The 23,457-nt window shown below is 49.5% G+C and overlaps 4 protein-coding genes across 5 annotated transcripts in view; all 4 read right to left on the reverse strand.

Moving 5' to 3' along the window:
• The window catches only part of TSPEAR (thrombospondin type laminin G domain and EAR repeats), a 182,433-nt gene that overhangs the window by 35,765 nt on the left and 123,211 nt on the right, over positions 1-23,457 (reverse strand). The window lies entirely within an intron of this gene.
• LOC129644257 (keratin-associated protein 10-7-like) lies at positions 6,128-6,985 on the reverse strand. The gene has a single exon (XM_055569802.1). The coding sequence runs from the start codon at positions 6,983-6,985 to the stop codon at positions 6,128-6,130; it is 858 nt and encodes a 285-aa protein (XP_055425777.1).
• Positions 12,122-12,772, reverse strand: LOC129644268 (keratin-associated protein 10-8-like). Its single transcript, XM_055569816.1, has one exon. The coding sequence runs from the start codon at positions 12,770-12,772 to the stop codon at positions 12,122-12,124; it is 651 nt and encodes a 216-aa protein (XP_055425791.1).
• On the reverse strand, positions 19,505-20,344 carry LOC129644259 (keratin-associated protein 10-3-like). Of its 2 annotated transcripts, XM_055569807.1 has the most exons (3): positions 19,962-20,344; positions 19,857-19,886; positions 19,505-19,718 (listed from the first exon to the last, which is right to left on the reverse strand). In XM_055569807.1, exons 1-3 carry the CDS (start codon positions 20,342-20,344, stop codon positions 19,538-19,540), a joined length of 594 nt encoding a protein of 197 aa, XP_055425782.1. In that variant the 3' UTR covers positions 19,505-19,537. The 2 variants fall into 2 exon arrangements, with proteins under 2 accessions (XP_055425782.1, XP_055425781.1); XM_055569806.1 differs by having other exon boundaries at positions 19,797-20,344.

Here is a 23,457-nt window from a genome sequence, read left to right on the forward strand (position 1 = left end):
ACTTTTCTAGGAGGTCCTTGCCTACACTGGCATGGTAATTGTTTTTAATTCTAGCCTTTCTCATAGACATGAAGGGGATTTTGTGGCAGTTTTAATTTGCACTTCCCTAATGAGTAATGATGTGGAGCATCATTTTATATGCTTATTTGCCATCCCTGCATCTTCTTTGGTATTTCTTCAAATCTTTAGGCCTTTTTCTTTGTTGGTTTTTCTTGATGTTGGATTTTGAGTGTTCTTTGTATATTTTGGATATAAGTACTTTAGTCAAATGTGTGATTTGCAAATATTTTCTCCAAGTCTATGGCTTGTGTTTTCATTCTTTAAGAGTGCCTTTTGATGAACAATACAGTTTAATACTGATAAAGTCCAGGATATTCCTTTTTTTCTTTTAGCAATCATGCTTTTCGTATTGAATCTAAGAACTCTGCCTAACCACAAGGTCACAAAGATTTTCTCCAATGTTTTCTTCTTCTGCTGCTGCTGCTGCTAAGTCGCTTCAGTCGTGTCCGACTCTGTGCGACCCCATAGACAGCAGCCCACCAGGCTCCCCGTCCCTGGGATTCTTTTCTGTATCATTCATCTGGGCCTGTACCTTTGCTAGCATTGGACTGTTTTGATTATTATAGCTTTATGGTAAATACTGAAGTCAGATAGGATAAAACCTCCAACTTTCTTCCTCATTTTCAAATTTTGTGGCTCCTTGAGCTCCTTTGCCTTTCCAAATAATTTTAGGGTTAACTTATTGATACCAACAAAGAAATCCTATTTGTTATTGCAATTACTTTGAATCTATAGATCAATTTGGAGGTGATGTGTTGTGTTTAGTCACTCAGTCGTGTCCCACTCTTCGTGACCCCATGGACTGTAGCCCACCAGGCTCCTCTGTCTACGGGGATTTTCCAGGCAAGAATACTGGACTGAGTTGCCAAGCCCTCCTCCAGGGGATCTTTCCAAGCCAGGGATTGAACCCATGTTTCCTGCATTGCAGGCAGATTCTCTAACATCTCAGCCACCAGGGAAGCCCTGGTGTGGGTAGTCTGTCACTTCTCCAGGGGATCTTCCCAACCCAAGAATCAAACCAGGGTATCCTGCATTTCAGGCAGATCCTTTACCAGCTTGACAAAAGGAAAAATAAAAGGGATTTAAGTTGAAAAACAGAGAAGGCAATGGTAACCCACTCCAGTACTCTTGCCTGGAAACACCCATGGACGGAGGAGCCTGGTAGGCTGCAGTCCGTGGGGTCGTTAAGAGTTGGGCACGACAGAGCGACTTCGCTTTCACTTTTCACTTTCATGCATTGGAGAAAGAAATGGCAACTCACTCCAGTTTTTTTTTTTTTTTTTTTTTAACTTTACAATATTGTATTGGTTTTGCCATATATCAACATGAATCCGCCACAGGTATACACGTGTTCCCCATCCTGAACCCTCCTCCCTCCTCCCTCCCCGTACCATCCCTCTGGGTCATCCCAGTGCACCAGCCCCAAGCATCCAGTATCGTGCATTGAACCTGGACTGGCGACTCGTTTCATATATGATATTATACATGTTTCAATGCCATTCTCCCAAATCATCCCACCCTCTCCCTCTCCCACAGAGTCCAAAAGAACTGTTCTATACATCAGTGTCTCTTTTGCTGTCTCAGATACAGGGTTATTGTTACCATCTTTCTAAATTCCATATATATGCGTTAGTATACTGTATTGGTGTTTTTCTTTCTGGCTTACTTCACGCTGTATAATATGCTCCAGTTTCATCTATCTCATTAGAACTGATTCAAATGTATTCTTTTTAACGGCTGAGTAATACTCCATTGTGTATATGAATGGATAAGAAAGCTGTGTTCTTGCCTGGAGAATCCCAGAGATGGGGGAGCCTGGTGGGCTGCCATCTATGGGGTCGCACAGAGTCAGACAAGACTGAAGTGACTTAGCAGCATCAAGTTGAAAAAGAAGAAGTAAAATCATCTCCATTCACAGATGTTATGTATACACAATCCTTATGTGTACAAAATCTGAAAAATTCCATACCTACACACAAAACCATTACAACTAATATGTGAATTCAGCAAAACAGCAGGATACAAAGTCAATATAAAAAAATTAGTTGTATTTCTATACATTAATAATGAATAACCCTAAAAGGAAATTACAAAACTGATTCCATTTAGAATATCATCAAAAAAGTAAAATACTGAGGAATTAATCAAGGAGGTCAAAAACTTATCCAGTGAAAACTACAAATCATTGTTGAAAGAAATGCAAGAAGACATAAGTAGATGGAAAGACACCCCATATTTATGGATTCAAGCTTTAATATTGTTAAGGTATCATTACTATCCAAAGCAATCTGTATATTTAATACAGCTGCTATCAACATCTTGATGACTTTTCACAGAAATTAAAAAAAAACTCATTCTAAAATTCATATGGAATCTTAAGGGACCTTGAATAACCACACACACAAAAAAAAAATCCTGAAAAAGGACAAAGCCAGAGGAATCATACCCCTGATTTCAAAGCTCACTACAAAGCGACAGTAATCAAATAGAGTGGTACTGGCACAAAGTCAGACACAGAGGTCAATGGAAGAGAGTACAGGATCCAAAAACAAACCCTCACACATTAGGTCAAACCATCTTTGACAAGGCATTAAGTCCATTCAGTGGAGAAAAGACAGTCTTTTCAACAAATGGTTCTAGGGAAATTGGATATTCACATGCATAAGAATGAAGTTAGATCCATACCTAACATCATACACAAAATTAACTCAAAGTGGATCCTCCATCTAAATGTAAGACCTGTAACTATGCAACTCTTTGAAGAAAAAATAGGACAAACCTTCACAACCTGGAATCTGGCAGTCACTTCCTGGACATGCCACCAATGACACAGCAGCAAAAGAAAACACAGAAACGGGACTTTACGAAAATGTTAAATATTTGTCATCAAAATGTAGTATCAACAGAGAACAAAGGTAACCCAAAGAAATGTGAGGAAAGATTTGAAAATCATATGTCTGATAAGAGATTGATATCCACAAAGTATAGAGAACTCCTAAAACTCAATAACAACCACAACAAAAAACCTAACTCAAAAATGAGCAAAGGCCATGGATAGACATTTTTCCAAAGAAGATATACAAATGGCCAATAAGCACATGAAAATATACTCAACAGAACTAATCATTAGAGAAATGCAAATCAAAACTACAGTGAGGTACCAGCTTATACCTCTTAGTATAATGACCATTTATTTTAAAAAACAAAATAAATATTGGTGAGACTGTGAAGAAACTGGAACACTTGTACACTGTTGGTGGGAACATGATCCAGTACAGCTACATGGAAATCAGTATGATGGTTCTTCAAAATTAAAAGTAAAATTACAGTATGATCCAGTATTTCTACTGGGTCCATGCTGAAAAGAATTGAAAGCAGAATCTTGAAGAGAAATTTGTAATACCACATTCATAGAAGCATTTTTCACAATAGCTGAAAAGTGGAAGCCATTCAGGTGTTCACTGATGCATGAATGGATAAGCAAAATGAGGTATACCCATAGAATGGAATATTATTCACCCGTTAACAGGAAGTAAATCCGGCACTATTATGGACAAAGCATGAGGACATTATGGTAAGATAAATAAGCCAGTCACAAAAAGACAAACACTTTGTGATTTCACTTACACGAAGTACTTTAGAGACAAAAAGTAGAACGATGCTTTCCAGGGGCTGTGAGAAAGGAAGTATGGGAATTCTTGTTTAATGTGCATCGAGTTTGTTTTGCAAGATAAAGAGTTCCAAGTATGGATAGTGGTGATGGTTACACATGGTTATGAATGTACTTAATACCACTGAACTGTACACTTTAAAGTGGTTAAGGTTGTAAACTTTGTGTTATGAATATTTTCCCTCAATAAAAAAAATAGAAAAAGGCTATCAAGGCATGAAGGAACATGAAGGAAACGTAAGTGCACATTCCTAAGTGAAAGAAGCCAATCTGAGAAGTTTCCACTCCTGTTGGTTCCAAGGATATGACATTCTGGAAAAGACAAAACTATGGAGTCGGTAAAAAGATCAGTGGTTGCCAGGGTTAGCAGGGAAGAAGAGATGAATGGATGGAGCACAGAGGATTTTTAGGGCAGGGAAACTATACCGTAATGCTCCACATGTGCTATAATACACTTATCAAGACACATATAACTTAGCAACAGCAAGGGTGAACTCTATGTAAACTATGCAATTTGGGTGATATTAACATGTCAGTGTAGGTTTATCCATTATAACAAATGTAGCCCATTTGTAACAAATGTATCAAATCACAAGATACTGATGGTGGGGTAGGTTGCACCTGTGTGAGGGTGTGACTATATAGGAACTCTATACCTCCCACTCAGTTTTGCTCTGAACCTAAAACTGCCCTAAAAAACAAGATATGTTAAGTTGATACAGGACAATTGAGGAGATCTGGGTGTTTTTAAGTGAATTTTGGTTATTTGTGCCTTCAAAGAATGAGTCAATATCACCTTAATTGCTTATTGCATTTCCTTTTAATATCTGGGGGGATCTGTGCTAATTTCTCCTCTTCCATTCCTACTATTGTCTCTCAGAGTTGAGGCAACATCCTTCGGAAGAGCCAACCCATGTCCTGAGACTTATGAATGTTTCCAACAGGCTGGTGGGGGTAGGTCCATTTAAGGCTGTCTCTCATCTCTGCCAATCAGTCCAGCTAACTTTATGCATTTTCCCAGGCTCAGCCTCACACCTGTTTGCTTATCATTTCTCAGGGGACACTTGAGGGAGACCCTCCGTGGACAGGGGAGTTCCTCAGAACAGCTCTCTTCTCTCTGGCATCCTGACCCCGGACACTAGCTGCCCCACACTGCCCCCAATTCACAGACCAGCTCTAAAACTGAGGGATCCATGGCACTCCACCTGGGTTTCTGGCCTGGGTCCTGGAAACATTCTCGAGGGGGTGAGCTGGGCAGCTGTGAGACCCACTCAGTTTCTTTCCCCTCCCAGGTGGGCCTGTGCTGTCCTCCTCAAGTCCAGCATCTCAACCTCCTTGTGTCCTGACCTTGTTAGCTCTCTGGATCAGTCGAGGGGGAAGGTCATCCAGGCCCTCTCACCCCACACGGTTGGAGCAGCCCTCCCCACTCCCACCACATTTCTGCTAAAAGTGCAGACCCACTGGCGGACCAAAAGGGGTGACCCCAGCCACCTACAGGTTGTGATACATGGGGTCCTTAGGCCACCCGCATGGAGAAGACTCAAGGGGCCAGTTGGCCCATATGTTTCAAGTGGGCAGGAACAGTCCAGAGAGCCTGAGAAACCCCTAGACCATGACAGGTCTGCAGGGGACCAGCCACGGGCCAGGGCCTGAGCAGGCACTGACTTCCTGGAGAAGCAGGAGCCCCACCTGGCGGCCCTGCCCACAGAGGTCAGGCCAATGCCCTTTGGGGTCTCAGTTACTTACTGCCGGGGCTTCCCCAGTAACTCAGACAGTAAAGAACCTGCCTGCAATGCAGGAGATCCAGGTTCGACCCCTGAGTCAGGAAGCTCCCCTGGAGAAGGGAATAGCAACCCACTCCAGTATTCTTGCCTGGAGAATTCCATGGACAGAGGAACCTGGTGGGCTACAGTCTATGGGGTCTCAGAGAGTCGGACATGACTGAGTGACTAACACACTCGCTTCCCAACAGAAATGCTCTCGGCTGGAGGAGACTAGTGTCAGGTCACAATCGTGTGCTTCCTTCCACCCCTGCATCCACTCCACCAGAGATCACATGAAGGGAGCAATCAGGTGATGACGTGAGTTTATTTATCCAGGTGCCTGATGGGGTGCTGACTGGTTGGAAGTCCAGGCCAAGTGACCCAGCTAGAGGATCTGGAGGGGTAGGGGGGCAGGTGACCCAGAGACAGGTGGAAGGGACTCCTGGGAGGCAGAAGCCCCAGGGAGCTGTGAGGTCGGGGCTCCTGGGCCAGTCGTGAGAGGTCAGTCAGTCAGGACAGTTGAGACATTGGGGACCCTATCCTGAGTGAGGGCAACCACCCAGCCCAGGTCAGGACAGAGGACCAAGTCATAGGTGGAACCTGAGCTTGGCTGGCTCTGGGATGACATGCCAGGTCAGCAGCAGGGCTCCGGGGCCGAGGTTGGGATGCAGCAGGCCGGGCGGGAGCATGTGGGCCTGCAGAGGAGGGACACGGAAGAGGCCGGGCGGCAGCAGCTGGGCTGGCAGGAGGACTTGGGCACACAGCAGGCGGGGCGGCACACGGGGCGGCAGAGGAGGGACACAGAGGTGGAGGGTCTGCAGCAGGATGAGGGGGCTGAGCAGGGGGAGGCCTCACAGCACACGGGCCTGCAGCAGACAGGTGTGCAGCAGACAGGCCTGCAGCAGACGGGCCTGCAGCAGACAGGGGTGCAGCAGACAGGCCTGCAGCAGATGGGCTCGCAGCAGGCCTGCTGGCAGGGAGAGGAGGTGCAGCAGGAGGGCTGGCAGCTTGACTGCTGGCAACATGAGGAGGTAGAACAGGGGGAGGCCTCACAGCAGACCGGCCTGCAGCAGACAGGTGTGCAGCAGACGGGCCTGCAGCAGACAGGTGTGCAGCAGACGGGCCTGCAGCAGACAGGTGTGCAGCAAACGGGCCTGCAGCAGACGGGCTCACAGCAGGCCTGCTGGCAGGGGGAGGAGGTGCAGCAGGAGGGCTGGCAGCTAGACTGCTGGCAGTACAAGTCCGTGCAGGTGCTGCTGCAGGCTGGCTGGCAGCAGGGGCTGGACTCGCAGCTCACTGGGGCGCAGAGGAGGGTCAGGCGGGGGGCCGGGGCGCAGCAGCTGGGGGCACAGCAGGGGGGCTCGCAGCAGCTCTCTGGACAGTCGTCCACCTGCCAGGAGGAGCCGGTGCGGGAGTCACAGGACCCGGGCAGGCAGACCCGGCTGCCGTAGCTCAGGTCACTGGAGCAGACAGACAAGGCAGAGGAAGCCATGGTGGAGGCGGTGGGGCTGGAGGAGGGTGAGGATGTGAGTGTGTGTGAGTGAGTGAGTGAGTGTGTGAGCATGGCTCAAGGCTGTGGGCCTTTTATACCCCGTCCAGGTGTGTGTTGGGCCAGCTGAAGGCTCCCTGAGGCATCCCTTTCCTTGTTGGTGTTTTGAGCCCCTATTACTTCTTATTTATTTACACAAGAGTTTCCTGCTTGTATAATGCATGTCCTGGTTGAGGGCTGGATCACCCCTGAGCTGTGTGAGGGTCTCTAAGCAAACACAGGACTCATCTAGGGTCCCGGAGCCCCACCCGTGTGTGCCTGCAGGCTCTCCCCTCCCACCTGTCCATGGCTCTGCAGGGGAGTGGACTTGGCATCGCAGGGCTCAAAGTTGGGACGGTGCTGCCACCTGCTGTAGGACGTCCCTCTCAAGCACCAGGGCTCAACAGTGGACAGACCAGCCAAAGGGAGAAGGAGCGAGTGAGAAGAACCAAGACATGTCTCAAGCACAGAGCAGGATGGAGGGAAGGTCCAGCTGCGTCAGACGAGGTCTCCAGGGATAGAATGTGTGCAGCAATGGGAGAAACAGAACGTTTTCCAGAGAGAAGGGAAAGAAACACGGTGCTTCAGATTTGGAACTTTGACTGAACTAGCACAAGAGGAATGGAAAACGGTGCGTATCTGACACACTGGTGAAATGTCTGACGCCAAATACGAGGAAACGGCCTAAAAGCTTCCAGAGAGTTTGGCATCTGACTTCGCTCAGCCAATCAACATACCTGAAGACAGTGCAACCAACTCTTGAAGGTCTGAGGAAAGTGGATTATCAGGCGGATGGAGATTAGAGCATTTCTGATAAGACAGCTATTCTGAAAAGAAGCCACTCGTACAGTATCTACAAAAACCACCTTGAGAGTACATGGTCCAGAAAAAGAGCGAGCCCAAAGGCAGGCAGAATATAAAAAATAATAATAAGAAACAACAAAGTCAGCAAAAAGCAGACAGAGGGAGAGGAGGTCCATCGGCTTGGCCCTGTAGAAGCAAGTGCCTGCTGGCTGTCCCGCCCCTCTGGCCTTCGACACACTCTTTCCCAAGTGCAGTTCTCTGAGTTTTCACAAATGCAGACACACCCCCACCAGACCATACAGGCCCCCAAACTCCTGTCCCACTGGAATCAGCTCCTCCCTCAGCCCAAAGCCCCAGGCAAGTGCTGATTCAAAATCACTGCCGTTGTGACTTTTCTAGGAGGTCACATACATGGAATCGTACACCGGGAGGCCTTTGGGGTCTGGCCTCTTTCGCTCGGCAAAATGCAGTGGCCGTGGTGCTGTGTGCATCCGAGGCTCCTCCCTGTTCCTGCTGCGTAGTGTCCATGGTGAGGGTGCTCCACCATTTGTTCGCTGGACAGTTGGGAGACCTATTCATGACTTCCTGTGTTTGGTGATTATGAACAAACCTGCTGTCAACGTTCTTTGTGCACAGGTTTCTGTGTGATTGTGTTTTCATCCTCTAGGATAAATACCCAGGCGCGGCATAGCTGGATCGGATGGGAACTGTATGTTTAGCTTGATAGGAACCTGCTAAGCTCTTTCCCCAAGTGGCCGTGCCATTCTGCATTCCCACCAGCAATGCGTGAACGTTCTCGTGGCTGTATATCCTTGGCCAACAGTCGATATTGTGAGGGTTTTAATTCTGGCCATGCTAATAGGCATGAGGGCTTCCCAGATGGCCTGGTGGTTGAGTCCATCAGCCAGTGCAGGAGATGTGAGTTCGATCTCCTGGGTGGGAAATCCTCTACAGAGGGAAATAGCAACCCACTCCAGTATTCTTGCCTGGGAAATCCCATGGACAGAGGAGCCTGGCAGGTTACAGTCCATGGGGTCGCAAAGAGTTAAACACAACTTAGTGACTAAACAGGGCTTCCCTCACAGCTCAGTTGGTAAAGAATCCACCTGCAATGCAGGAGACCCCGGTTCAATTTCTGGTTCGGGAAGATCTGCTGGAGAAGGGATAGGCTACCCATTTCAGTGTTCTTAGACTTCCTTTGTGGCTCAGCGGTAAAGAATGTGCCTGCAACGCGGGAGACCTGGGTTCGATCCCTGGGCTGGGAAGACCCCTGGAGAAGGGAAAGGCTACCCATTCCAGTATTCTGGCCTGGAGAATTAAGAGTCAGATGCAACTGAGCAACTTTCGCTTCACTTCACTTCACTTCACTTCACTTCACTTAGTGACTAAACAACAACAATAGGTATGCAGTACTACCTTAGTATCAGAGAAGGCACTGGCAGCCCACTCCAGTACTCTTGCCCGGAAAATCCCATGGACGGAGGAGCCTGGAAGGCTGCCATCCATGGGGTCGCTAAGAGTCAGACACGACCGAGCGACTTCACTTTCACTTTTCACTTTCATGCATTGGAGAAGGAAATGGCAACCCACTCCAGTGTTCTTGCCTGGAGAATCCCAGGGATGGGGGAGCCTGGTGGGCTGCCATTTATGGGGTCACACTGAGTCAGATGTCACTGACGCAACTTAGCAGCAGCAGCACTACCTTAGCATAATTCAACCTTGCACTTCCCCAACAGTTAGAACTGGACATGGAACAACAGACTGGTTCCAAATAGGAAAGGGAGTACATCAAGGCTGTATATTGTCACCCTGTTTATTTAACTTATATGCAGAGTACATCATGAGAAATGCTGGACTGGAAGAAACACCAGCTGGAATCAAGATTGCCGGGAGAAATATCAGTAACCTCAGATATGCAGATGACACCATCCTTATGGCAGAAAGTGAAGAGGAACTAAAAAGCCTCTTGATGAAGGTGAAAGTGGAGAGTCAAAAAGTTGGCTTAAAGCTCAACATTCAGAAAATGAAGATCATGGCATCCTGTCCCATCACTTCACGGGAAATAGAGGGGGAAACAGTGGAAAGAGTGTCAGACTTGATTTTGGGGGGCTCCAAAATCACTGCAGATGGTGACTGCAGCCGTGAAATTAAAAGACGCTTACTCCTTGGAAGGAAAGTTATGACCAACTAGATAGCATATTCAAAAGCAGAGACATTACTTTGCCAACAAAGGTCTGTCTAGTCAAGGCTATGGTTTTTCCTATGGTCATGTATGGATGTGAGAGTTGGACTGTGAAGAAGGCTGAGTACAGAAGAATTGATGCTTTTGAACTGTGGTGTTGGAGAAGACTCTTGAGAGTCCCTTGGACCGCAAGGAGATCCAACCAGTTCATTCTAAAGGAGATCAGCCCTGGGATTTCTTTGGAAGGAATGATGCTAAGGCTGAAATTCCAGTACTTTGGCCACGTCCTGCAAAGAGTTGACTCATTGGAAAAGACTCTGATGCTGGGAGGGATTGGGGGCAAGAGGAGAAGGGGATGACAGAGGATGAGATGGCTGGATGGCATCACTGACTCGATGGACATGAGTCTGAGTGAATTCCGGGAGTTGGTGATGGACAGGGAGGCCTGGCGTGCTGGGATTCATGGGGTTGCAAAGAGTCGGACACGACTGAGCAACTGATCTGATCAAGGCATGAGTCCATATCACCTTAATTGCTTATTGCATTTCCTTTTAATATCTGCGGGGTCTGTGCTAATTTCTCACTTTCATTCCCATTTTCTCTCAGAGTTGAGGCAACATCCTTCGGAAGAGCCACCCCATGTCCTGAGACTTATGAATATTTCCAACAGGCAGTGGGGGCAGGTCCTTTTAAGGCTCTCTGTCATCTCTGTGAATCAGTCCAGCTAACTTTATGGGTTTTCCCAGGCTCAGCCTCACACCTGTTTGCTTATCATTTCTCAGGGGACACTTAAGGGAGACCCTCCTTGGACAGGGGAGTTCCTCAGAACAGCTCTCTTCTCTCTGGCATCCTGACCCCGGACACTAGCTGCCCCTGGTTCGCAGAGCAGCTCTAAAACTGAGGGATCCATGGCGCTTCACCTGGGTTACTGGCCCGGGTGCTAGAATCATTCTCGAGGGGGTGAGCTGGGCAGCTGTGAGACCCACTCAGTTTCTTTCCCCTCCCAGGTGGGCCTGTGCTGTCCTCCTCAAGTCCAGCATCTCAACCTCCTTGTGTCCTGACCTTGTTAGCTCTCTGGATCAATTGGGTGGGAGTGTCATCCAGGCCCTCTCACCCCACACGGTTGGAGCAGCCCTCCCCACTCCCACCACATTTCTGCTAAAAGTGCAGACCCACTGGCGGACCAAAAGGGGTGACCCCAGCCACATACAGATTGTGTTACATGGGGTCCTTAGGCCACCCGCATGGAGTGGACTCAAGGGGCCAGTTGGCCCATATGTTTCAAGTGGGCAAGAACAGTCCAGGGACCCTGAGAAACCCCCAGACCATGACAGGTCTGCAGGGGAGCAGCCGCGGGCCAGGGCCTGAGCGGGCACTGACTTCTTGGAGAAGCAGGAGCCCCACCTGGCGGCCCTGCCCAGAGGGGTCAGGCCAATGCCCTTTGGGGTCTCAGTCACCTACTCCCGGGGCTTCCACAGTAACTCAGACAGTAAAGAACCTGCCTGCAATGCAGGAGATCCAGGTTCGACCCCTGAGTCAGGAAGCTCCCCTGGAGAAGGGAATAGCAACCCACTCCAGTATTCTTGCCTGGAGAACTCCATGGACAGAGGAACCTGGTGGGCTACAGTCTATGGGGTCTCAGAGAGTCGGACATGACTGAGTGACTAACACACTCGCTTCCCAACAGAAATGCTCTCGGCTGGAGGAGACTAGTGTCAGGTCACAATCGTGTGCTTCCTTCCACCCCTGCACCCATCGCACCAGAGAACCACAGGAACGGAGCAGATTAGGTAATGACGTGTGTTTATTTATCCAGGTGCCTGAGGGGGCGCTGACTGGTTGGAAGTCCAGGCCAAGTGACCCAGCTAGAGGATCTGGAGGGGTAGGGGCGCAGGTGACCCAGAGACAGCTGGAGGCGACTCCTGGGATGCAGAAGCCCCAGGGAGCCATGAGGTCGGGGTTCCTGGGGCAGGAGTGAGAGGTCAGTCAGTCAGGACAGAGGGCACATCAGGGACCCAGTCCTGAGTGAGGGAAACCAACCAGCCCAGATCAGGACAGAGGACCAAGTCACAGGTGGAACCTGTGCTCGGCTGGCTCTGGGGACACATGCCAGGTCAGCAGCAGGGCTCTGGGGCCGAGGTTGGGATGCAGCAAGCCGGGCGGGAGCATGTGGGCCTGCAGAGCAGGGACACGGAGGAGGCCGGGCGGCAGCAGCTGGGCTGGCAGGAGGACTTGGGCACACAGCAGGCGGGGCGGCACACGGGGCGGCAGAGGAGGGACACAGAGGTGGAGGGTCTGCAGCAAGATGAGGGGGCTGAGCAGGGGGAGGCCTCACAGCACACGGGCCTGCAGCAGACAGGTGTGCAGCAGACAGGCCTGCAGCAGACAGGGGTGCAGCAGACAGGCCTGCAGCAGATGGGCTCGCAGCAGGCCTGCTGGCAGGGCGAGGAGGTACAACAGGAGGACTGGCAGCTAGGCAGCTGGCAACATGGGGACGTTGAGCATGGGGAAGCCTCACAGCAGACAGGCGTGCAGCAGACAGGTGTGCAGCAGACAGGCTCACAGCAGGCCTGCTGGCAGGGAGAGGAGGTGCAGCAGGAGGGCTGGCAGCAGGGCCTGGACTCACAGCTCACTGGGGCACAGAGGAGGGTCAGGCGAGGGGCCGGAGCACAGCAGCTGGGGGCACAGCAGGGGGGCTCGCAGCAGCTCTCTGGGCAGTCATAGCTCAGGTCGCTGGAGCAGACGGACAGGGTGGAGGCTGCCATGGTGGAGGTGGTGGGGCTGGAGGAGGGTTTGAGTGTGTGTGACTGTATGAGCTGTGTGTGAGGTGCTTGGGGATGCAGGGCTTTTATACCTGGCCCCTGGCTTGTGTTGTCCCCATAGGAGACTCCCAGGCCCTCCCTTCCTTGTTGGGGTTGAGAGCTGGCGGCAGGAGCCCCTCATTAGTGCTGGCATTGTTTCCACAATTGTTTTCACTCATTAAACCTGTGAGCGTAAATATCCCATGTTGCAGGATGTTTTTCCATTTCTCCTTTGTTTGGCTCCAGAAAAGATACAGAAAATATCTAGGTAAGATCCTACATGAAATGAACCCTGAATATTCACTGGAAGGACTGATGCTGAAGCTGAAGCTCCAATCGTTTGGCCACTGATTGAAAGAGCTGACTCATTAGAAAAGACTCTGATGCTGGGCAAGATTAAAGCAGGAAGAGAAGGGGACAACAGAGGACAAGCTGGTTATATAGTATCATTGACTTAATGGACACGAGTTTGTGCAAGCTCTGGGAGATGGTGAAGGACAGGGAAGCCTGCTGTGCTGTAGTCCATGGGGCCACGAAGAGTGGGACATGACTGAGCGACTGAACAACAGGAACAATGCTGAGTGAGGTTTAGAGGTGATCATATCTCTAAATTGGTGAATTTAGATGTTGAGCTCTCCTCTGTTTGAGGTGCAGTACTTTTAATAATATTTTGAGTTTTACAATTTTTAAACTTAGGTGTAATGTGACATGTACTCGCCTGTAAAATGCAAGTGGTTCAGGAGATATGACCGTGGAACCAGGTGAGGGTCATGTTCAGCAGGGGCTGGTGGGAGATCCTGGCACTCCCCCCAGAAGCTGCTCTGCCAGCAGGAAGCATGGTGAGAGGGACATCCAGTCCCCTGCAGCCCAGCCAGTGTGCCTGAGAGGAGCATTAATGGAGCGCGGTCATATGTGGAGTCTGTTAGGAGATCTCTTCAGGGAGCAGCGCTCACAGGTGTCTGAGTCAGGGGCCGCGTTCATCAACCTTTCACCCAGACCCAACTGCTCACAGCACACCCTGTGCACCCCATACTTCTCAGCCAAGCAACCTGCCCCTCTGGCCAGAGTTTGCCTTCCTCAAGGGCGATGCCCTGAAAGACCCAGAGAGAGGGAGGGTCTCCTCCTGGAGAACCACGAGTGAGCAGCGGAGACTCGAGGACCCGAGGCAACACCCAGAAGTAAAGCTCAGGCAAGAGTTGGTTTTCCTTGTGGATACAAGAAGACGTGGTCCCAGGGAGCCTGGAACAGCAAGTCAGCAAGGGCTGACTCTGGGGAAGATGGTCACATCTGGGCAGTGGTCATCATGTTGACCCTTACCATGGCTGTGGAGTCAGATGACACTGTCTGAGCACCTGTTCTAGGCCAGGTGGTGATCTGAATGCTCTACACCTACCAAGTCACTTGATTTCACATCCACTGAGCAAGGAAGTTTCTGTAAATAGGTGAGGAAGCCCAGGCACAGAGAAGTTAAGCAACCATCTCCAGGTCACACATCCCAAAGTATCAGGACTGGGACTGGAAGCCAGCCATCTGTATATAGGATTGAGGCTCTTACACAGGCCTTTCTCCAGGCCAACTTCAGTGTTACAGGCAGAAGGAAGCATGTGTCCAAGGAAGTTTAGCACCAGGCAGCTGAGCTGAAAATTTACAACAGAGGCGGGAAACAGCAAAATTAACACCACAGAAAATCAACTCTGTGGTTTTCAGCACAAACACTGCTACTTCCTCCACTCCACAGAGGTAAAGTATGCATGCTTGCTCAGGGGCTCAGTCGTGTCCGACTCTTTGTGACCCCATGGACTGTAGCCCACCAGGTTCCTCTGTCCATGGAAATCTCTAGGCAGGAATAGTAGAGTGAGGTGCCACTTCTTATTCCAACAGAGTGTAGTGAAATTTGCTAGGTTGTGTCTGACTTTTTGTGACCCCATAGATTATACAGTCCAAGGAATTCTCCAGGCCAGAATACTGGAGTGGGTAGCCTTTCCCTTCTCCAGGGGATCTTCCCAACCCAGGGATCGAACCCAGGTCTCCTGCACTGCAGGCAGATTCTTTACCAGCTGAGCCACAAGGGAAGCCCAACAGAGGTAAAGCATAAATCCCTGAATATGATGAGAGAAAATGTAATAAACAGACCATGTGTTTCGCTGACACCAAACGTGATTGCTCAGTTGCTAACAAGGAAGAAGGAAGAGCTAGGATAGAACAGTAAAGACAGGATGAACTCGAACCACTCTCAGCTGAGCGCACCAAGGTGAGTGTGTTTGGACTGGAAGGGCCTCATGAATTCAAGAGCATCGGATTTTTGGGGCCCACCATAAACATACATTCAGTCAGTTCAGTTCAGTCGCTCAGTCATGTCCAACTGTGACCCCATGGACTGCAGCAGGTCAGGCCTCCCTGTCCATCACCAACTCCTGGAGTTTACTCAAACTCATATCCATTGAGTTAGTGATACCATCAAACCACCTCATCCTCTGTCGTCCCCTTCTCCTCCTTCCTTCAATCTTTCCCCCATCAGGGTCTTTTCAAATGAGTCAGCTCTTCGCATCAGGTGGCCAAAGGATTGGAGTTGCAGCTTCGGCATCAGTCCTTCCAATGAACATTCAGGACTTATTTTCTTTAGGATGGACTGGTTAGATCTCTTGCAGTCCAAGGGACTCTCAAGAGTCTTCTCCAACACCACAGTTCAAATGCATCAATTCTTCGGTGCTCAGCTTTCTTTATAGTCCAACTCTCACATCCATACACAACTACTGGAAAAACCATAGCCTTGACTGGATGGACCTTTGTTGGCAAAGTAATGTCTCTGCTTTTGAATATGCTGCCTTGGTTGGTCAAAACTTTTCTTGTAAGGAATAAGTGTCTTTTTATTTCATGGCTGCAGTCACCATCTGCAGTGATTTTGGAGCTCCCCCCAAAATAAAGTCTGACACCGTTTCCACTGTTTCCCCATCTATTTGCCATGAAGTGATGGGACCAGATGCCATGATCTTTGTTTTCTGAATGTTGAGCTTTAAGCCAACCTTTTCAGTCTCCACTTTCACTTTCATCAAGAAGCTCTTTAGTTCTTCTTCACTTTCTGCCATAAGGGTGGTGTCATCTGCATATCTGAGGTTACTGATATTTCTCCCGGCAATCTTGATTCCAGCTTGTGCTTCTTCCAGCCCAGCATTTCACATGATGTACTCTGCATATAAGTTAAATAAGCACGGTGACAATAAACAGCCTTGATGTATTCCTTTTCCTATTTGGAACCAGTCTGTTGTTCCATGTCCAGTTCTAACTGTTGCTTCCTGACCTGTATACAGATTTCTCAAGAGGAAGGTCAGATGGTCTGGTATTCCCATCTCTTTCAGAATTTTCCACATTTACTGTGATCCACACAGTCAAAGGCTTTGGCATACTCAGTAAAGCAGAAATAGATGTTTTTCTGGAACTCTCTTGCTTTTTTGGTGATCTATCAGATGCTAGCAATTTGATCTCTGGTTTCTCTGCCGTTTCTAAAACCAGCTCAGACATCTGGTAGTTCACAGTTCACGTTGTTGAAGCCTGTCTTGGAGAATTTTGAGCATGATTTTGCTAGCATGTGAGACGAGTGCAATTGTGTGGTAGTTTGAGTATTCTTTGGCATTGCCTTTCTTAGGGATCGGAATGAAAACTGACTTATTCGAGTCCTGTGGCCACTGCTGAGTTTTCCAAATTGGCAGTTTGTAAATGAACTGAATGAAGGGCAGCTCCATCTCCAGGCAGGAACAAACGGCTGACAGTCTGGTCTGGAAATGAACTATTACCAGGCAGACCCCGGACCTCTCCCACCAAACAGTGAAAGACACAGAGCTTCTGGGGGAACACTGGGGACTAAAGCTCATTTTTCCTTTTTTCAAATTATTACATCTTTCTCCTGCATTGGCCGGCCAAGTCTTACCAGTGGTGCCACTTGGGAAGCCCCTTATATCTTCCTCAAGTAAAGAGAACAGCAGTGTATTTTCACACAAGCAAGAGCTTGGAAAACACTCTTTTCATGTTTCCCTCTTGGAGAAACATTTAAAGAAACAAAACAAATGATGGGACTCCCCTGGAGGTCCAGTGGTTTAGGATCCAAATTCAAGTGCATGGGGTGTGGGTTCAGTCCCTGGTCAGGGTGCCAAGATGCCACACAGCCCTCAGCCAGAAAACCCGAAACACAAAAAAGAAGCAATGTGGTAACAAATTCAATAAAGACTTTAAAAAAGGTCCAGGTTAAAAAAATCTTAAGAACAAAAACCAGAAAGAAAGAAGACAAACGGCCAAGTGAGGAAATATACAGGAGCACATGAGGAATTGGGCAGGTGTAGGTGAGAAGAAAAGGAAGAAAAGTCTAAACAGCCAGAGAGATGGGTTCTGTTGATACACGCAAAGTCTGATCCTTCCCAGCCAGTGACCCTGGTGAGGTTCTGATACTTCATTAATATCAGATGTATTGAAACACTAAGCTTTTGGATTGTTGTTGATCAGTCGCTAAGCTAATTCCAATTCTTTGTGACCCTATGGACTGCAGCACGCCAGGTTCCTCTGTCCTCCACTATCTCCCAGAGTTTGCTCAAATTCATACCCACTGAGTCGATGATGCTATCGAAGCATCTCACCCTCTGCCGCCCGCTTCTCCTTTTGCCGTCAGTCTTTCCCAACATTAGAGTCTTGTCTAATGAGTCAGCTCTTCAAATCAGGTGGCCAAAGTATTGGAGCTTCAGCTTTAGCATCAGTCCTTCCAATGAATAGTCAGGCTTGATCTCCTTGCTGTCCAAGGGACTCTCAAGAGTCTTCTCCAACACTATAGTTCAAAAGTATCAATTCTTTGGTGCTCAGCCTTCTTTATAGTCCAACTCTCACATACATACATGACTACTGGAAAAACTACAGCTTTGACTAGACAGACCTTTGTTGGCAAAGTAATGTCTCTACTTCTTAATATGCAGCAGAATGACAATATAGAGCCTTGATACTCCTTTCCCAATTTGGAACCAGTCTACTGTTACATATCTAGTTGTAATAATTGCTTCTTGACCCACGTACAGGATTCTCAGGAGACAGGTAAGGTGGTCTGGTATTCCCATCTCTTTAAACATTTTGCATGTATTGGGTTAATAAAATGTAATTAAATAAACTCTACCTGTCTTTTTTCACTTTAAATGTGGCTATTATAACAGCTGGGTTCCTGTCTGGCTCAGCAGTGAAGGATTCGCTACCAGCATGAACTGCAGCAGACCCAGATTTGACCCCTGGGTCAGGAGGAGCCCTGGAGGAGGGCACAGAGGCCCACTCCTGACTCTTGCCTGGAGAAGCTCATGGACAGAAGAGTCGGGCAGCTTACAGCCCATAAGGTCACTAAGACTCAGACACGCTTCAGGCAACTCAGCACACACGCATGCATATTATAATAGGCACAAATACATTTGAGGCCCCAAGTCAAGGCCCTTCACACTGCCACGCAGGTCCAGCACTGTCCTGAAGGGCCAGGGTATGTCCCTCCTCCCCATATTTCCCAAAAGGGATAGCTGCCTTAGAACTTGAATTCCTGAGGGCATCGCCCAGCGAGCACCTGCATTACCAAACAGCCCATCCCCCTTGGCTGTCGGTCCCTGTGATGGATAGTTTCAAGAGTCAACTGACCAGGCCACGGTGCCCAGTTGTCTGGGTAAACATTGCTGGATGTCATGACATAGTTGCTTTTTAGGTGAGATCAATACTGAAATCAGTGGACTAGGAGTAAAACAGATTGCCCTACAAAATGTGGGTGGGCTACACCCAAGAGTTGAAGACCTTGAGAACAGACTGAGGCCCCCCAAGGAGAAAGAGATTCTACCAGCTGGTCATCTGTAGCTGCAACACCAACTCTTCCCAGGAAGCTCACCCTGCAGATTTGGGTCTTGCCCGCCTCCAAACTGTGTGAGCCAGCTCCTCAACATCAGTCTCTGCATACGTGCACATGTCTTATGGGTTCTTTCTCTGGAGAACCTGACTCACACAGGCTCCCAACATCACCGCACATGGCTCTCACCATCCAGACCTTCGCACACAGAGGGAAGCACTCACACTCCTGTCCAGGGCACTTGGGAACGGCTGGCACCTGCCTGTCTGAAGCTGATTCTGGAGTAAGCTTTACATATTCAAGGCAGATGTTTACTAAACGGGGTTTTCTTTGTCCCTAGGGAAGCCCCATGTTCCCAGTGTGCAAACCTGGGGCCTGGACATATGCCCCACTGCCACCCCATCACTCACTTCATGCAGGGGTGTACAGGTGAGCAGGGTACTCTGGACTGGAGGCTGCCGTCGATCTATGGCCTCAGGACACCCTGGCCGAGAGTAGCAGGGCGTGGTTAGCCGTGCCTGATGATGTTACAGTCCTGGATACAACTCAAGGCCAGGATTCTAAACCAGCCCAGACCGCTGTCCACAACAAAGGTCTTTCCCAGGGTTTGAAAGATATGCACTCAAGGCACAGAGAGGGCTTGACAATGACTTTATTTGTTAACAAGCAGCCCCCTCACCTAGATCAGGACAAAATCCATGACCAAGAAGGATGGAGAGCCGCATGCTGGCTGACACTCAGGGCCTGGAGGGAACCAGGAGCCAGCCCAGGCTGCTCACAGGAAACTCTGGGACAGAAGGAGACCCCAGACTGGCCTAAGGCTACAGAAATTTCAGGTGAAAGTCAGCGTTGGCCCTGGAAGGAGTTGGCAATGTGCCGGGTCAGCAACAGGGCTCTGGGGCTGAGGCTGGGACGCAGCAAGCAGGGCGGGAGCACGCGGGCCGACAGAGCAGGGATACACAGGAGGCCGGGCGACAGCAGCTGGGCTGGCAGGAGGAGGTGGGCACACAGCAGGCGGGGCGGCACACAGGACGGCAGAGAAGGGAAAGGGAGGAGGAGGGTCTGCAACTAACCGAGGAGCAGGGGTTGGGCTGGCAGCACAAGGCGGCTGAGCAGGGGGAGGACTCACAGCACACGGGCCTGCAGCAGAGAGGTGTGCAGCAGACGGGCCTGCAGCAGACAGGGGTGCAGCAGACAGGCCTGCAGCAGACAGGTGTGCAGCAGACGGGCCTGCAGCAGACAGGCTTGCAGCAGACAGGCTCACAGCAGTCTTGCTGGCAGGGGGAGGAGGTGCAGCAGGAGAACTGGCAGCTAGACTGCTTGCAAGATGAGGAAGTAGAACAGGGGGAGGCCTCACAGCAGACAGGTGTGCAGCAGACAGGCCTGCAGCAGACAGGCCTGTAGCAGACAGGCTTGCAGCAGACGGGCTTACAGCAGGCCTGCGGGCAGGGGGAGGAGGTGCAGCAGGAGGGCTGGCAGCTAGACTGCTGGCAGGACGAGGCCAGGCAGGAGCTGCTGCAGCCTGGCTGGCAGCAGGGGCTGGACTCGCAGCTCACTGGGGCGCAGAGGAGGGTCAGGCGGGGGGCCGGGGCGCAGCAGCTGGGGGCACAGCAGGGGGGCTCGCAGCAGCTCTCTGGGCAGTCATAGCTCAGGTCGCTGGAGCAGACGGACAGGGTGGAGGCTGCCATGGTGGAGGTGGTGGGGCTGGAGGAGGGTTTGAGTGTGTGTGACTGTATGAGCTGTGTGTGAGGTGCTTGGGGATGCAGGGCTTTTATACCTGGCCCCTGGCTTGTGTTGTCCCCATAGGAGACTCCCAGGCCCTCCCTTCCTTGTTGGGGTTGAGAGCTGGCGGCAGGAGCCCCTCATTAGTGCTGGCATTGTTTCCACAATTGTTTTCACTCATTAAACCTGTGAGCGTAAATATCCCATGTTGCAGGATGTTTTTCCATTTCTCCTTTGTTTGGCTCCAGAAAAGATACAGAAAATATCTAGGTAAGATCCTACATGAAATGAACCCTGAATATTCACTGGAAGGACTGATGCTGAAGCTGAAGCTCCAATCGTTTGGCCACTGATTGAAAGAGCTGACTCATTAGAAAAGACTCTGATGCTGGGCAAGATTAAAGCAGGAAGAGAAGGGGACAACAGAGGACAAGCTGGTTATATAGTATCATTGACTTAATGGACACGAGTTTGTGCAAGCTCTGGGAGATGGTGAAGGACAGGGAAGCCTGCTGTGCTGTAGTCCATGGGGCCACGAAGAGTGGGACATGACTGAGCGACTGAACAACAGGAACAATGCTGAGTGAGGTTTAGAGGTGATCATATCTCTAAATTGGTGAATTTAGATGTTGAGCTCTCCTCTGTTTGAGGTGCAGTACTTTTAATAATATTTTGAGTTTTACAATTTTTAAACTTAGGTGTAATGTGACATGTACTCGTCTGTAAAATGCAAGTGGTTCAGGAGATATGACCGTGGAACCAGGTGAGGGTCATGTTCAGCAGGGGCTGGTGGCAGATCCTGGCACTCCCCCCAGAAGCTGCTCTGCCAGCAGGAAGCATGGTGAGAGGGACATCCAGTCCCCTGCAGCCCAGCCAGTGTGCCTGAGAGGAGCATTAATGGAGCGCGGTCATATGTGGAGTCTGTTAGGAGATCTCTTCAGGGAGCAGCGCTCACAGGTGTCTGAGTCAGGGGCCGCGTTCATCAACCTTTCACCTAGACCCAACTGCTCACAGCACACCCTGTGCACCCCATACTTCTCAGCCAAGCAACCTGCCCCTCTGGCCAGAGTTTGCCTTCCTCAAGGGCGATGCCCTGAAAGACCCAGAGAGAGGGAGGGTCTCCTCCTGGAGAACCACGTGTGAGCAGCGGAGACTCGAGGACCCGAGGCAACACCCAGAAGTAAAGCTCAGGCAAGAGTTGGTTTTCCTTGTGGATACAAGAAGACGTGGTCCCAGGGAGCCTGGAACAGCAAGTCAGCAAGGGCTGACTCTGGGGAAGATGGTCACATCTGGGCAGTGGTCATCATGTTGACCCTTACCATGGCTGTGGAGTCAGATGACACTGTCTGAGCACCTGTTCTAGGCCAGGTGGTGATCTGAATGCTCTACACCTACCAAGTCACTTGATTTCACATCCACTGAGCAAGGAAGTTTCTGTAAATAGGTGAGGAAGCCCAGGCACAGAGAAGTTAAGCAACCATCTCCAGGTCACACATCCCAAAGTATCAGGACTGGGACTGGAAGCCAGCCATCTGTATATAGGATTGAGGCTCTTACACAGGCCTTTCTCCAGGCCAACTTCAGTGTTACAGGCAGAAGGAAGCATGTGTCCAAGGAAGTTTAGCACCAGGCAGCTGAGCTGAAAATTTACAACAGAGGCGGGAAACAGCAAAATTAACACCACAGAAAATCAACTCTGTGGTTTTCAGCACAAACACTGCTACTTCCTCCACTCCACAGAGGTAAAGTATGCATGCTTGCTCAGGGGCTCAGTCATGTCCGACTCTTTGTGACCCCATGGACTGTAGCCCGCCAGGTTCCTCTGTCCATGGAAATCTCTAGGCAGGAATAGTAGAGTGAGGTGCCACTTCTTATTCCAACAGAGTGTAGTGAAATTTGCTCAGTTGTGCCTGACTTTTTGTGACCCCATAGATTATACAGTCCAAGGAATTCTCCAGGCCAGAATACTGGAGTGGGTAGCCTTTCCCTTCTCCAGGGGATCTTCCCAACCCAGGGATCGAACCCAGGTCTCCTGCACTGCAGGCAGATTCTTTACCAGCTGAGCCACAAGGGAAGCCCAACAGAGGTAAAGCATAAACCCTGAATATGATGAGAGAAAATGTAATAAACAGACCATGTGTTTCGCTGACACCAAACGTGATTGCTCAGTTGCTAACAAGGAAGAAGGAAGAGCTAGGATAGAACAGTAAAGACAGGATGAACTCGAACCACTCTCAGCTGAGCGCACCAAGGTGGGTGTGTTTGGACTGGAAGGGCCTCATGAATTCAAGAGCATCGGATTTTTGGGGCCCACCATAAACATACATTCAGTCAGTTCAGTTCAGTCGCTCAGTCATGTCCAACTGTGACCCCATGGACTGCAGCAGGTCAGGCCTCCCTGTCCATCACCAACTCCTGGAGTTTACTCAAACTCATATCCATTGAGTTAGTGATACCATCAAACCACCTCATCCTCTGTCGTCCCCTTCTCTTCCTTCCTTCAATCTTTCCCCCATCAGGGTCTTTTCAAATGAGTCAGCTCTTTGCATCAGGTGGCCAAAGGATTGGAGTTTCAGCTTCGGCATCAGTCCTTCCAATGAACATTCAGGACTTATTTTCTTTAGGATGGACTGGTTAGATCTCTTGCAGTCCAAGGGACTCTCAAGAGTCTTCTCCAACACCACAGTTCAAATGCATCAATTCTTCGGTGCTCAGCTTTCTTTATAGTCCAACTCTCACATCCATACACAACTACTGGAAAAACCATAGCCTTGACTAGATGGACCTTTGTTGGCAAAGTAATGTCTCTGCTTTTGAATATGCTGCCTTGGTTGGTCAAAACTTTTCTTGTAAGGAATAAGTGTCTTTTTATTTCATGGCTGCAGTCACCATCTGCAGTGATTTTGGAGCTCCCCCCAAAATAAAGTCTGACACCGTTTCCACTGTTTCCCCATCTATTTGCCATGAAGTGATGGGACCAGATGCCATGATCTTTGTTTTCTGAATGTTGAGCTTTAAGCCAACCTTTTCAGTCTCCACTTTCACTTTCATCAAGAAGCTCTTTAGTTCTTCTTCACTT

Source organism: Bubalus kerabau, chromosome 2 (assembly GCF_029407905.1).
Source record: "Bubalus kerabau isolate K-KA32 ecotype Philippines breed swamp buffalo chromosome 2, PCC_UOA_SB_1v2, whole genome shotgun sequence".
Lineage (NCBI taxonomy): Eukaryota > Metazoa > Chordata > Mammalia > Artiodactyla > Bovidae > Bubalus > Bubalus kerabau.